Raw genomic sequence first — 13,825 nt, forward strand, 5'->3', positions numbered from 1 at the left:
TTATTATTGACAGGAAATGTAGCTTTATTCGCGGTAACTTAACAGCGTGTTTGTGGGAGAGAGCGAGAGAGAGAGAGAGAATACAGTTTAATACCACGCATGCGGGAGCGGCCCCCTGAGCCCTGGCCTGAGGCGACTGCCTCGCCTATATCTCCGCGCCTGCTTGTCATGTCAGGAACAAGGAACTGAAAAATGTTACTCTGGGGAAATTGAAACGATAAAGTTCCGTGAGTTGTTTAACAGGTTCTTCCCAGACCGTGCACGCCATAAAAGACATTAAGATGAATTGCAGTCGTGCCTTTTAGATGCGTGGTGAGACGAGAAAAAAGATGAGGGGGAAAATAGACGAGACGAGACGAGAAAAATAAAGGTTAAATGTACTTTTCTGAGTTCAAGTTAGTGACAGTGCAATATAATTAATATTATACACCAAAGACAAGCCCCTTGGCATTGTATCTGTTGAATTATCCTCCATTTTCAATTAATCTGAACATTAAAGACATGTATGACATACAAATACACACTTCTATGAAAAAAGGAATAACGGTTAAATAAAGTTACGAATTACAATACGATAATTATTGCAGATTTGCAGTTTGGCCACACAGCCTTATTTATATCCTACCAAAACGTTTGAACTGATGCTGGAAAAACATGCAGGGAAGATGGCCCATTTTTTGCATTTCAATTCATTCAGTGAGTGAGAGAGAGAGACAGTCATTTGAATGCTTAGCATAGTAGCCTAAACCCACCATCACAACTTGTTTAGAAGTCAATTCAAAACATTAGCATCTATTCTAGACACTCACTGGCAGACAGTTGATCACAGCCTGACAGAAGTGGGTATGGGTAAGGGAGGGAGCAGTGCTCCACCTTGTGGTACCAACTGGGATTGGCTGTGCTTCGAAAACTGTGCTGAAAACATAAACTGTGCTCACAGTAAGACGCACAGAGAGACAGATGTCATTGAATTGAGCATTATCTATACACAACAAAGTGTTAACATCTAGCTATAAAGCAAGTCTCCTCACTTTGTGCTATCTAGATCTAGCATAGTAAGACAAGACACGACACGACACAACAGATACAATGGTTCTTCTGAATGTGATCAATTGTGAGGGATTCACTAGACATTATAACCACAGACTGGTTGTTAGAGGGTTTCACTAGACATTATACCACAGACTGGTTGTTGGAGGGTTTCACTAGACATTATACCCACAGACTGGTTGTTAGAGGGTTTCACTAGACATTATACCCACAGACTGGTTGTTAGAGGGTTTCACTAGACATTATACCCACAGACTGGTTGTTAGAGGGTTTCACTAGGACATTATACCACAGACTGGTTGTTAGAGGGTTTCACTAGGACATTATACCACAGACTGGTTGTTGGAGGGTTTCACTAGACATTATACCCACAGACTGGTTGTTAGAGGGTTTCACTAGACATTATACCACAGACTGGTTGTTAGAGGGTTTCACTAGGACATTATACCACAGACTGGTTGTTAGAGGGTTTCACTAGGACATTATACCACAGACTGGTTGTTAGAGGGTTTCACTAGACATTATACCACAGACTGGTTGTTAGAGGGTTTCACTAGACATTATACCCACAGACTGGTTGTTAGAGGGTTTCACTAGGACATTATACCCACAGACTGGTTGTTAGAGGGTTTCACTAGACATTATACCACAGACTGGTTGTTAGAGGGTTTCACTAGGACATTATACCACAGACTGGTTGTTAGAGGGTTTCACTAGGACATTATACCACAGACTGGTTGTTAGAGGGTTTCACTAGGACATTATACCCACAGACTGGTTGTTAGAGGGTTTCACTAGACATTATACCCACAGACTGGTTGTTAGAGGGTTTCACTAGGACATTATACCACAGACTGGTTGTTAGAGGGTTTCACTAGACATTATACCACAGACTGGTTGTTAGAGGGTTTCACTAGACATTATACCCACAGACTGGTTGTTAGAGGGTTTCACTAGACATTATACCCACAGACTGGTTGTTAGAGGGTTTCACTAGACATTATACCCACAGACTGGTTGTTAGAGGGTTTCACTAGACATTATACCCACAGACTGGTTGTTAGAGGGTTTCACTAGACATTATACCCACAGACTGGTTGTTAGAGGGTTTCACTAGGACATTATACCCACAGACTGGTTGTTAGAGGGTTTCACTAGGACATTATACCACAGACTGGTTGTTAGAGGGTTTCACTAGGACATTATACCCACAGACTGGTTGTTAGAGGGTTTCACTAGGACATTATACCACAGACTGGTTGTTAGAGGGTTTCACTAGACATTATACCCACAGACTGGTTGTTAGAGGGTTTCACTAGACATTATACCCACAGACTGGTTGTTAGAGGGTTTCACTAGACATTATACCCACAGACTGGTTGTTAGAGGGTTTCACTAGACATTATACCCACAGACTGGTTGTTAGAGGGTTTCACTAGACATTATACCCACAGACTGGTTGTTAGAGGGTTTCACTAGGACATTATACCCACAGACTGGTTGTTAGAGGGTTTCACTAGGACATTATACCACAGACTGGTTGTTAGAGGGTTTCACTAGGACATTATACCCACAGACTGGTTGTTAGAGGGTTTCACTAGGACATTATACCACAGACTGGTTGTTAGAGGGTTTCACTAGGACATTATACCACAGACTGGTTGTTAGAGGGTTTCACTAGACATTATACCACAGACTGGTTGTTAGAGGGTTTCACCAACCTGGGATTCCCCAAAAGGAGGCAAAACACCATATATGCCGGAGAAACCGTTACTTTTACCCATAGAGTGCTGAGTGACATGTCTATTGTATCATGAAAACGCATCCCATGGTTTTGTAAAAGTAACTCTACTGCACCAATAATATTTGTGTCCTTCGATGCATCTCCTTTGTGTTGACATAAATAAATGGTTAAAATGTATGTGTGTGCGTGCGTGCCTGTAATCTTGACAGGTTTCCTGAAGACCAAAGATGAGTCAGTGTGAGGAGAGAGAGGAGGAGGAGGGAGCTGACAAACATCACATCCACAGACCAGAGTCTCCACATACAAAGTATGTTAATCCTGCTATTTGATTTTACTTATAAACATCACGGTTAATTCTTTTTGTTGTATTAATAACAAAATAAAAAATGACGCTCCTTACGTTAATTCACATATTGTACACATATTGAATAAATGGTCTTCTTCGTTTCTATGATTCCAGAAGTCTGTACCACAGAGCAGGGTCTCCAACACCCAGCCTTCTGTCTATGAAGAGTGACGTGTCTAAAGGAGAACCTCCTAACTTCAGTAATGAACCTGGACCTCCACACACACAGTATGTCAATCCTCCTGTTCAATATACACACTATGGACCTCATTTACAACAGCATTTACGCTCATATCGTGAGCGGAGCGTGAGCAAACGGGCATTTACGAGGATTCCCACATTACGTTGGTCGTAAACTCCGCTCAGTTCCACGTCAGCTCAGAGGATAGTGTACTCGCGATCAATGCATGCGTATATTTATTCAGAAGGCTTTAGGCTTCATGCTGAATCAATGAATAGTTGCCAGACCCATATAAAATATGTAGGCATGTGTCCCCAACATTGGTCAGCACATACATGTTTTTAAAGCAGAGTATCACGCATGGCTTGCGCTTGTATGCCTACAGTATATGCATGCATTCTAGAGGCATTGGTCAAGTTAGCCTACAGAAACTGCCCCGCAGCCGAAGCCCGACACCTTTTTATTTATTTATTAGGATATTTCTAGCATGCGACTCACTCTCAGCAGCCTTCTGCTCGCAGTGCAACGCGTTGTGAGCTTGTAGATCGGCTATGGCAGACTCGCGCTGCATGTTAGAAAACAAACTCACAGTTATAATAAGAACGTGCACTTATCTGCACTGTACAAACCCAACGTTGTTTAGTGTAGTAATGCCTGCAGTATAGGCCTATTTAAATTGTTTTGTTACGGAGCTCCTCTGAGTCAGTTATGACTGTGTGTGTGTGTGTGTGTGTGTGTGTGTGTGTGTGTGTGTGTGTGTGTGTGTGTGTGTGTGTGTGTGAGATTCAAGATTCAAGATTCAATAATTTATTTGCCATGTCAACAAGTTGATAGGAATTTGTCTTGGTTCATACTCAACATATACAGACAGTCAGACAACCATAGATACACAAACAAGAAGGACAATACAAAAACAAAAACCAGCAGCATAGGAAATTACATTCAGTTTTTTAAAGTGCTATAATTATGCATATACTATGAGTTCAGATGTCTAATGGCTACGGGGTAAGTGCTATCCCTGAAGCGACATGTTGAGCTCTGGATACTTCTATATCTCCTGCCTGATGGGAGGAGATTGAAGAGGTGATGTGCAGGATGGGAGTTGTCTGCAATGATTTTATTTGCCTTCCTAATTATTCTGGTGGAATAGAGTGAGGAAAGTGTAGGGACGCCTGGCTCCTGTGTGTGTGTGTGTGTGTGTGTGTGTGTGTGTGGGGACGGACGGACGGACGGCAGCATGCTGCCGCTGAACCAAGTCCAATCCGGGTGAAATTCACATCGTAAAATGTATATAACGGCGCGTCATTCGGCCATTCATCGTTTTAAGCCAGCTCACCTTAATTCATTATAATATGGGCAACTGTAGCTGTGTAAGCTGTAGGCTACTACATTGATCTCATCATGAGATCAATCAGGTTTGATGCCAACTAAAGCCAAATGTCCCGCGGATCATTTTAATAGGAGGACATCATGAAATGAACCTGCACTTATACATCTGACAAAGAGGATTTCATGATTCTGAATCCATTCCAAGCATTAGTTTTGCATGAAAAACTCTCCTTGGACTTAGTGTGTCAGAAACAGCTTTCCATAAAGCAATTATACATTTTGAACTCACAAAAGTGACTACTGGCCAATATCAGCGCGTCTTTTCCGGTACTTCTGTTTATATTAATAACGAAATAAAAAATGACGCTCCTTACGTTAATTCACATATTGTACACATATTGAATAAATGGTCTTCTTCGTTTCTATGATTCCAGAAGTCTGTACCACAGAGCAGGGTCTCCAACACCCAGCCTTCTGTCTATGAAGAGTGACGTGTCTAAAGGAGAACCTCCTAACTTCAGTAATGAACCTGGACCTCCACACACACAGTATGTCAATCCTCCTGTTCAATATACACACTATGGACCTCATTTACAACAGCATTTACGCTCATATCGTGAGCGGAGCGTGAGCATACGGGCATTTACGAGGATTCCCACATTACGTTGGTCGTAAACTCCGCTCAGTTCCACGTCAGCTCAGAGGGTAGTGTACTCGCGATCAATGCATGCGTATATTTATTCAGAAGGCTTTAGTCTTCATGCTGAATCAATGAATAGTTGCCAGACCCATATAAAATATGTAGGCATGTGTCCCCATCATTGGTCAGCACATACATGTTTTTAAAGCAGAGTATCACGCATGGCTTGCGCTTGTATGCCTACAGTATATGCATGCATTCTAGAAGCATTGGTCAAGTTAGCCTACAGAAACTGCCCCGCAGCCGAAGCCTGACACCTTTTTATTTATTTATTAGGATATTTCTAGCATGCGACTCACTCTCAGCAGCCTTCTGCTCGCAGTGCAACGCGTTGTGAGCTTGTAGATCGGCTATGGCAGACTCGCGCTGCATGTTAGAAAACAAACTCACAGTTATAATAAGAACGTGCACTTATCTGCACTGTACAGATCCAACGTTGTTTAGTGTAGTAATGCCTGCAGTATAGGCCTATTTAAATTGTTTTGTTACGGAGCTCCTCTGAGTCAGTTATGACTGTGTGTGTGTGTGTGTGTGTGTGTGTGTGTGTGTGTGTGAGATTCAAGATTCAAGATTCAATAATTTATTTGCCATGTCAACAAATTGATAGGAATTTGTCTTGGTTCATACTCAACATATACAGACAGTCAGACAACCATAGATACACAAACAAGAAGGACAATACAAAAACAAAAACCAGCAGCATAGGAAATTACATTCAGTTTTTTAAAGTGCTATAATTATGCATATACTATGAGTTCAGATGTCTAATGGCTACGGGGTAAGTGCTATCCCTGAAGCGACATGTTGAGCTCTGGATACTTCTATATCTCCTGCCTGATGGGAGGAGATTGAAGAGGTGATGTGCAGGATGGGAGTTGTCTGCAATGATTTTATTTGCCTTCCTAATTATTCTGGTGGAATAGAGTGAGGAAAGTGTAGGGACGCCTGGCTCCTGTGTGTGTGTGTGTGTGTGTGTGTGTGTGTGTGTGTGTGTGTGTGTGTGTGTGTGTGTGTGTGTGTGTGTGTGTGTGTGTGTGTGTGTGGGACGAACGGACGGATGGACGGCAGCATGCTGCCGCTGAACCAAGTCCAATCCGGGTGAAATTCACATCGTAAAATGTATATAACGGCGCGTCATTCGGCCATTCATCGTTTTAAGCCAGCTCACCTTAATTCATTATAATATGGGCAACTGTAGCTGTGTAGGCTGTAGGCTACTACATTGATCTCATCATGAGATCAATCAGGTTTGATGCCAACTAAAGCCAAATGTCCCGCAGATCATTTTAATTATGATTAAAGGAGGACATCATGAAATGAACCTGCACTTATACATCTGACAAAGAGGATTTCATGATTCTGAATCCATTCCAAGCATTAGTTTTGCATGAAAAACTCTCCTTGGACTTAGTGTGTCAGAAACAGCTTTCCATAACGCAATTATACATTTTGAACTCACAAAAGTGACTACTGGCCAATATCAGCGCGTCTTTTACGGTACTTCTGTTTATATTAATAATGAAATAAAAAATGACGCTCCTTACGTTAATTTACATATTGTACACATATTGAATAAATGGTCTTCTTCGTTTCTATGATTCCAGAAGTCTGTACCACAGAGCAGGGTCTCCAACACCCAGCCTTCTGTCTATGAAGAGTGACCTGTCTAAAGGAGAACCTCCTAACTTCAGTAATGAACCTGGACCTCCACACACACAGTATGTCAATCCTCCTGTTCTCCTTTACAACCAACAGCTCCATCTGGTGTCTGAATTGTGTACTCCAAGTCAAATCAAATCATGGAATACAAGCTAATGTTATGCTAATTACTGTCTGTTATTTACTTAGTATTATTTCTAGTAGTATTATTCACTGTCTCTGTTGTTTATGTATTGTTATTTCTGTCTGTATGATTCCAGAAGTGTCCACCACAGAGCAGAGTCGCCAACTCCCAGCCTACTGTCTGTGAAGAGTGACCTGTCTAAAGGAAAACCTCCTGACTTCAGTAATGAACCTGGACCTCCTGATTCACAGTATGTCAACCCTCCTATAAATATATACAACACTATAACACTGTAACACTATAAAATATACACTATTACACTATAACATATTTTATAGTGCCGGTGAGAAGGCGGGCAGCTGTGTTCTGCACTAGCTGTAAACGCCTGAGTGACGCCTGGTCGATGCCAATATACAAAGAGTTGCAATAATCTATTATTGATTAAATCAAAGCATGGATAACCATCTCCAGCTGTTTTTAGGGGGAGGTAGGATTTGACCGTGGCGATGATTGGAAGAAGAGAGTTTTAACGACGGAGCTGATTTGTATATTAAGTTTAAAATCTTTATCAAAAATAAAACCAAGAGGGGGGACAGTGGCACAGTCGGTAGTGTTGTCGCCTCACAGCTAGAAGGTCCTGGGATCGATTCCCGCTGTGGGCGCTGGGGGCGTGTTCTCTCTGCGTCATCAGAGCCCATACCCGAGGCGGGGTTGGCGAAACAGCCTTTCTGTGTGGAGTTTGTATGATCTCCCCGTTTCCCTTAGGGTAGGTACCCTCACATGTTCTCCCCGTGTCCCCTAGGGTAGGTACCCTCACATGTTCTCCCCGTGTCCCCTAGGGTAGGTACCCTCACGTGTTCTCCCCGTGTCCCCTAGGGTAGGTACCCTCACGTTTTATCCCCGTGTCCCCTAGGGTAGGTACCCTCACATGTTCTCCCCGTGTCCCCTAGGGTAGGTACCCTCACATGTTCTCCCCGTGTCCCCTAGGGTAGGTACCCTCACATGTTCTCCCCGTGTCCCCTAGGGTACCCTCACAAAAAAATGCAGTAATCCTGGTCGGAATGTGTTAAGGAGATAACTGTTACGATTGCTCAATTCAACAGACCCATTCAGGATTCTAAAAACGCCTTCTCAATCCTGACCTAAGTTTTAAGTGTTTAGAGAGGCACTCGTCTTTATCTCCTTGGGCAAATCATTCCATTGCACCGTTTGTACTACATGGAATACAAGTTACTGTTATGCTAATTACTGTCTGTTATTTACTTAGTATTATTTCTAGTAGTATTATTCACTGTCTCTGTTGTTTATGTATTGTTATTTCTGTCTGTATGATTCCAGAAGTGTCCACCACAGAGCAGAGTCTCCAACTCCCAGCCTTCTGTCTGTGAAGAGTGACCTGTCTAAAGCAATGCCTCCTGACTTCAGTAACGAACCTGGACCTCCTGATTCACAGTATGTCAACCCTCCTATAAATATATACAACACTATAACACTGTAACACTATACAATATACACTATAACATATTTTATAGTGCCGGTGAGAAGGCGGGCAGCTGTGTTCTGCACTAGCTGTAAACGCCTGAGTGACGCCTGGTCGATGCCAATATACAAAGAGTTGCAATAATCTATTCTTGATGAAATCAAAGCATGGATAACCATCTCCAGCTGTTTTTAGGGAGAGGTAGGATTTGACCGTGGCGATGATTGGAAGAAGAGAGTTTTAACGACGGAGCTGATTTGTTTATTAAGTTTAAAATCTTTATCAAAAATAAAACCAAGAGGGGGGACAGTGGCACGGTCGGTAGTGTTGTCGCCTCACAACTAGAAGGTCCTGGGTTCGATTCCCGCTGTGGGTGCTGGGGGCGTGTTCTCTCCTCTGCGTCATCAGTGCCCATACCCGAGGCGGGGTTGGCGAAAGGGCCTTTCTGTGTGGAGTTTGTATGTTCTCCCCGTGTCCCCTAGGGTAGGTACGCTCACATGTTCTCCCCGTGTCCCCTAGAGTAGGTACGCTCACATGTTCTCCCAGTATCCCCTAGGGTAGGTACCCTCACATGTTCTCCCCGTTTCCCCTAGGGTAGGTACCCTCACATGTTCTCCCCGTGTCCCCTAGGGTAAGTACCCTCACATGTTCTCCCAGTGTCCCCTAGGGTAGGTACCCTCACATGTTCTCCCCGGGTCCCCTAGGGTTGGTACCCTCACATGTTCTCCCCATGTCCCCTAGGGTAGGTACCCTCACATGTTCTCCCCGTGTCCCCTAGGGTAGGTAGGTACCCTCACATGTTCTCCCTGTGTCCCCTAGGGTAGGTACCCTCACATGTTCTCCCCGTGTCCCCTAGGGTAGGTACCCTCACAAAAACATGCAGTAATCCTGGTCGGAATGTGTTAAGGAGATAACTGTTACAATTGCTCAATTCAACAGACCCATTCAGGATTCTAAAAACGCCTTCTCAATCCTGACCTAAGTTTTAAGTGTTTAGAGAGGCACTTGTCTTTATCTCCTTGGGCAAATCATTCCATTGCACCGTTTGTACTACATGGAATACAAGCTACTGTTATGCTAATTACTGTCTGTTATTTACTTAGTATTATTTCTAGTAGTATTATTCACTGTCTCTGTTGTTTATGTATTGTTATTTCTGTCTGTATGATTCCAGAAGTGTCCACCACAGAGCAGAGTCTCCAACTCCCAGCCTTCTGTCTGTGAAGAGTGACCTGTCTAAAGCAATGCCTCCTGACTTCAGTAACGAACCTGGACCTCCTGATTCACAGTATGTCAACCCTCCGATAAATGTATACAACACTATAACACTGTAACACTATACAATATACACTATTACACTATAACATATTTTATAGTGCCGGTGAGAAGGCGGGCAGCTGTGTTCTGCACTAGCTGTAAACGCCTGAGTGACGCCTGGTCGATGCCAATATACAAAGAGTTGCAATAATCTATTCTTGATGAAATCAAAGCATGGATAACCATCTCCAGCTGTTTTTAGGGGAGGTAGGATTTGACCGTGGCGATGATTGGAAGAAGAGAGTTTTAACGACGGAGCTGATTTGTTTATTAAGTTTAAAATCTTTATCAAAAATAAAACCAAGAGGGGGGACAGTGGCACGGTCGGTAGTGTTGTCGCCTCACAGCTAGAAGGTCCTGGGTTCGATTCCCGCTGTGGGTGCTGGGGCCGTGTTCTCTCCTCTGCGTCATCAGTGCCCATACCCGCGGCGGGGTTGGCGAAAGGGCCTTTCTGTGTGGAGTTTGTATGTTCTCCCTGTGTCCCCTAGGGTAGGTACGCTCACATGTTCTCCCCGTGTCCCCTAGAGTAGGTACGCTCACATGTTCTCCCAGTATCCCCTAGGGTAGGTACCCTCACATGTTCTCCCCGTGTCCCCTAGGGTAAGTACCCTCACATGTTCTCCCAGTGTCCCCTAGGGTAGGTACCCTCACATGTTCTCCCCGTGTCCCCTAGGGTAGGTACCCTCACAAGTTCTTCCCATGTCTCCTAGGGTAGGTACCCTCACATGTTCTCCCCGTGTCCCCTAGGGTAGGTACCCTCACAAAAACATGCAGTAATCCTGGTCGGAATGTGTTAAGGAGATAACCGTTACAAATGCTCAATTCAACAGACCCATTCAGGATTCTAAAAACGCCTTCTCAATCCTGACCTAAGTTTTAAGGGTTTATAGACTTTAGAGAGGTACTTGTCTTTATCTCCTTGGGTAAATCATTCCATTGCACCGTTTGTACTACATGGAATACAAGCTACTGTTATGCTAATTACTGTCTGTTATTTACTTAGTATTTTTTCTAGTAGTATTATTCACTGTCTCTGTTGTTTATGTATCGTTATTTCTGTCTGTATGATTCCAGAAGTGTCCACCACAGAGCAGAGTCTCCAACTCCCAGCCTTCTGTCTGTGAAGAGTGACTGGTCTAAAGGAATTCCTCCTAACTTCAGTAACGAACCTGGACTTCCTGATTCACAGTATGTCAACCCTCCTATAAATATATACAACACTATAACACTGTAACACTATACAATATACACTATACACTATAACACTATACAATATAACATATTTTATTGTGCCGGTGAGAAGGCGGGCAGCTGTGTTCTGCACTACAGTAGCTGTGAACGCCTGAGTGACGCCTGGTCGATGCCAATATACAAAGAGTTGCAATAATCTATTCTTGATGAAATCAAAGCATGGATAACCATCTCCAGCTGTTTTTAGGGAGAGGTAGGATTTGACCGCGGCGATGATTGGAAGAAGAGAGTTTTAACGACGGAGCTGATTTGTTTATTAAGTTTAAAATCTTTATCAAAAATAAAACCAAGAGGGGGGACAGTGGCACAGTCGGTAGTGTTGTCGCCTCACAGCTAGAAGGTCCTGGGTTCGATTCCCGCTGTGGGCGCTGGGGGCGTGTTCTCTCCTCTGTGTATCAGAGCCCATACCCGAGGCGGGGTTGGTGAAAGGGCCTTTCTGTGTGGAGTTTGTATGTTCTCCCCGTTTCCCCTAGGGTAGGTACCCTCACATGTTCTCCCCGTGTCCCCTAGGGTAGGTACCCTCACATGTTCTCCCCGTGTCCCCTAGGGTAGGTACCCTCACATGTTCTCCCCGTGTCCCCTAGGGTAGGTACCCTCACATGTTCTCCCTGTGTCCCCTAGGGTAGGTACCCTCACATGTTCTCCCCGTGTCCCCTAGGGTAGGTACCCTCACATGTTCTCCCCGTGTCCCCTAGGGTAGGTACCCTCACAAGTTCTCCCCATGTCTCCTAGGGTAGGTACCCTCACATGTTCTCCCCGTGTCCCCTAGGGTAGGTACCCTCACAAAAACATGCAGTAATCCTGGTCGGAATGTGTTAAGGAGATAACCGTTACAAATGCTCAATTCAACAGACCCATTCAGGATTCTAAAAACGCCTTCTCAATCCTGACCTAAGTTTTAAGGGTTTATAGACTTTAGAGAGGTACTTGTCTTTATCTCCTTGGGTAAATCATTCCATTGCACCGTTTGTACTACATGGAATACAAGCTACTGTTATGCTAATTACTGTCTGTTATTTACTTAGTATTTTTTCTAGTAGTATTATTCACTGTCTCTGTTGTTTATGTATCGTTATTTCTGTCTGTATGATTCCAGAAGTGTCCACCACAGAGCAGAGTCTCCAACTCCCAGCCTTCTGTCTGTGAAGAGTGACTGGTCTAAAGGAATTCCTCCTAACTTCAGTAACGAACCTGGACTTCCTGATTCACAGTATGTCAACCCTCCTATAAATATATACAACACTATAACACTGTAACACTATACAATATACACTATACACTATAACACTATACAATATAACATATTTTATTGTGCCGGTGAGAAGGCGGGCAGCTGTGTTCTGCACTACAGTAGCTGTAAACGCCTGAGTGACGCCTGGTCGATGCCAATATACAAAGAGTTGCAATAATCTATTCTTGATGAAATCAAAGCATGGATAACCATCTCCAGCTGTTTTTAGGGGGAGGTAGGATTTGACCGCGGCGATGATTGGAAGAAGAGAGTTTTAACGACGAAGCTGATTTGTTTATTAAGTTTAAAATCTTTATCAAAAATAAAACCAAGAGGGGGGACAGTGGCACAGTCGGTAGTGTTGTCGCCTCACAGCTAGAAGGTCCTGGGTTCGATTCCGGCTGTGGGCGCTGGGGGCGTGTTCTCTCCTCTGCGTCATCAGAGCCCATACCCGAGGCGGGGTTGGGGAAACGGCCTTTCTGTGTGGAGTTTGTATGTTCTCCCCGTTTCCCCTAGGGTAGGTACCCTCACATGTTCTCCCCGTGTCCCCTAGGGTAGGTACCCTCACATGTTCTCCCCGTGTCCCCTAGGGTAGGTACCCTCACATGTTCTCCCTGTGTCCCCTAGGGTAGGTACCCTCACATGTTCTCCCCGTGTCCCCTAGGGTAGGTACCCTCACATGTTCTCCCCGTGTCCCCTAGGGTAGGTACCCTCACAAGTTCTCCCCATGTCTCCTAGGGTAGGTACCCTCACATGTTCTCCCCGTGTCCCCTAGGGTAGGTACCCTCACAAAAACATGCAGTAATCCTGGTCGGAATGTGTTAAGGAGATAACCGTTACAAATGCTCAATTCAACAGACCCATTCAGGATTCTAAAAACGCCTTCTCAATCCTGACCTAAGTTTTAAGGGTTTATAGACTTTAGAGAGGTACTTGTCTTTATCTCCTTGGGTAAATCATTCCATTGCACCGTTTGTACTACATGGAATACAAGCTACTGTTATGCTAATTACTGTCTGTTATTTACTTAGTATTTTTTCTAGTAGTATTATTCACTGTCTCTGTTGTTTATGTATCGTTATTTCTGTCTGTATGATTCCAGAAGTGTCCACCACAGAGCAGAGTCTCCAACTCCCAGCCTTCTGTCTGTGAAGAGTGACTGGTCTAAAGGAATTCCTCCTAACTTCAGTAACGAACCTGGACTTCCTGATTCACAGTATGTCAACCCTCCTATAAATATATACAACACTATAACACTGTAACACTATACAATATACACTATACACTATAACACTATACAATATAACATATTTTATTGTGCCGGTGAGAAGGCGGGCAGCTGTGTTCTGCACTACAGTAGCTGTGAACGCCTGAGTGACGCCTGGTCGATGCCAATATACAAAGAGTTGCAAT

The 13,825-nt window shown here is 43.9% G+C and overlaps 1 protein-coding gene across 1 annotated transcript in view; it reads left to right on the forward strand.

Moving 5' to 3' along the window:
- The window catches only part of LOC308314748 (uncharacterized protein), a gene marked incomplete at its 3' end in the record, with an annotated part of 37,796 nt that overhangs the window by 10,266 nt on the left and 13,705 nt on the right, over positions 1 to 13,825 (forward strand). Inside the window, exons 3-11 of the mRNA XM_080762416.1 lie at positions 3,004 to 3,101; positions 3,255 to 3,368; positions 5,085 to 5,198; positions 6,955 to 7,068; positions 8,472 to 8,585; positions 9,788 to 9,901; positions 11,005 to 11,118; positions 12,278 to 12,386; positions 13,513 to 13,628. Coding sequence (XP_080618542.1) covers positions 3,022 to 3,101; positions 3,255 to 3,368; positions 5,085 to 5,198; positions 6,955 to 7,068; positions 8,472 to 8,585; positions 9,788 to 9,901; positions 11,005 to 11,118; positions 12,278 to 12,386; positions 13,513 to 13,628 — 989 coding nt within the window. The 5' untranslated portion in view covers positions 3,004 to 3,021. The remainder of the gene's footprint in view (positions 1 to 3,003; positions 3,102 to 3,254; positions 3,369 to 5,084; positions 5,199 to 6,954; positions 7,069 to 8,471; positions 8,586 to 9,787; positions 9,902 to 11,004; positions 11,119 to 12,277; positions 12,387 to 13,512; positions 13,629 to 13,825) is intronic.

The sequence above is a fragment of the Protomyctophum bolini genome (genome assembly GCF_963924005.1).
Source record: "Protomyctophum bolini genome assembly, chromosome: 1".
Classification (NCBI taxonomy): domain Eukaryota; kingdom Metazoa; phylum Chordata; class Actinopteri; order Myctophiformes; family Myctophidae; genus Protomyctophum; species Protomyctophum bolini.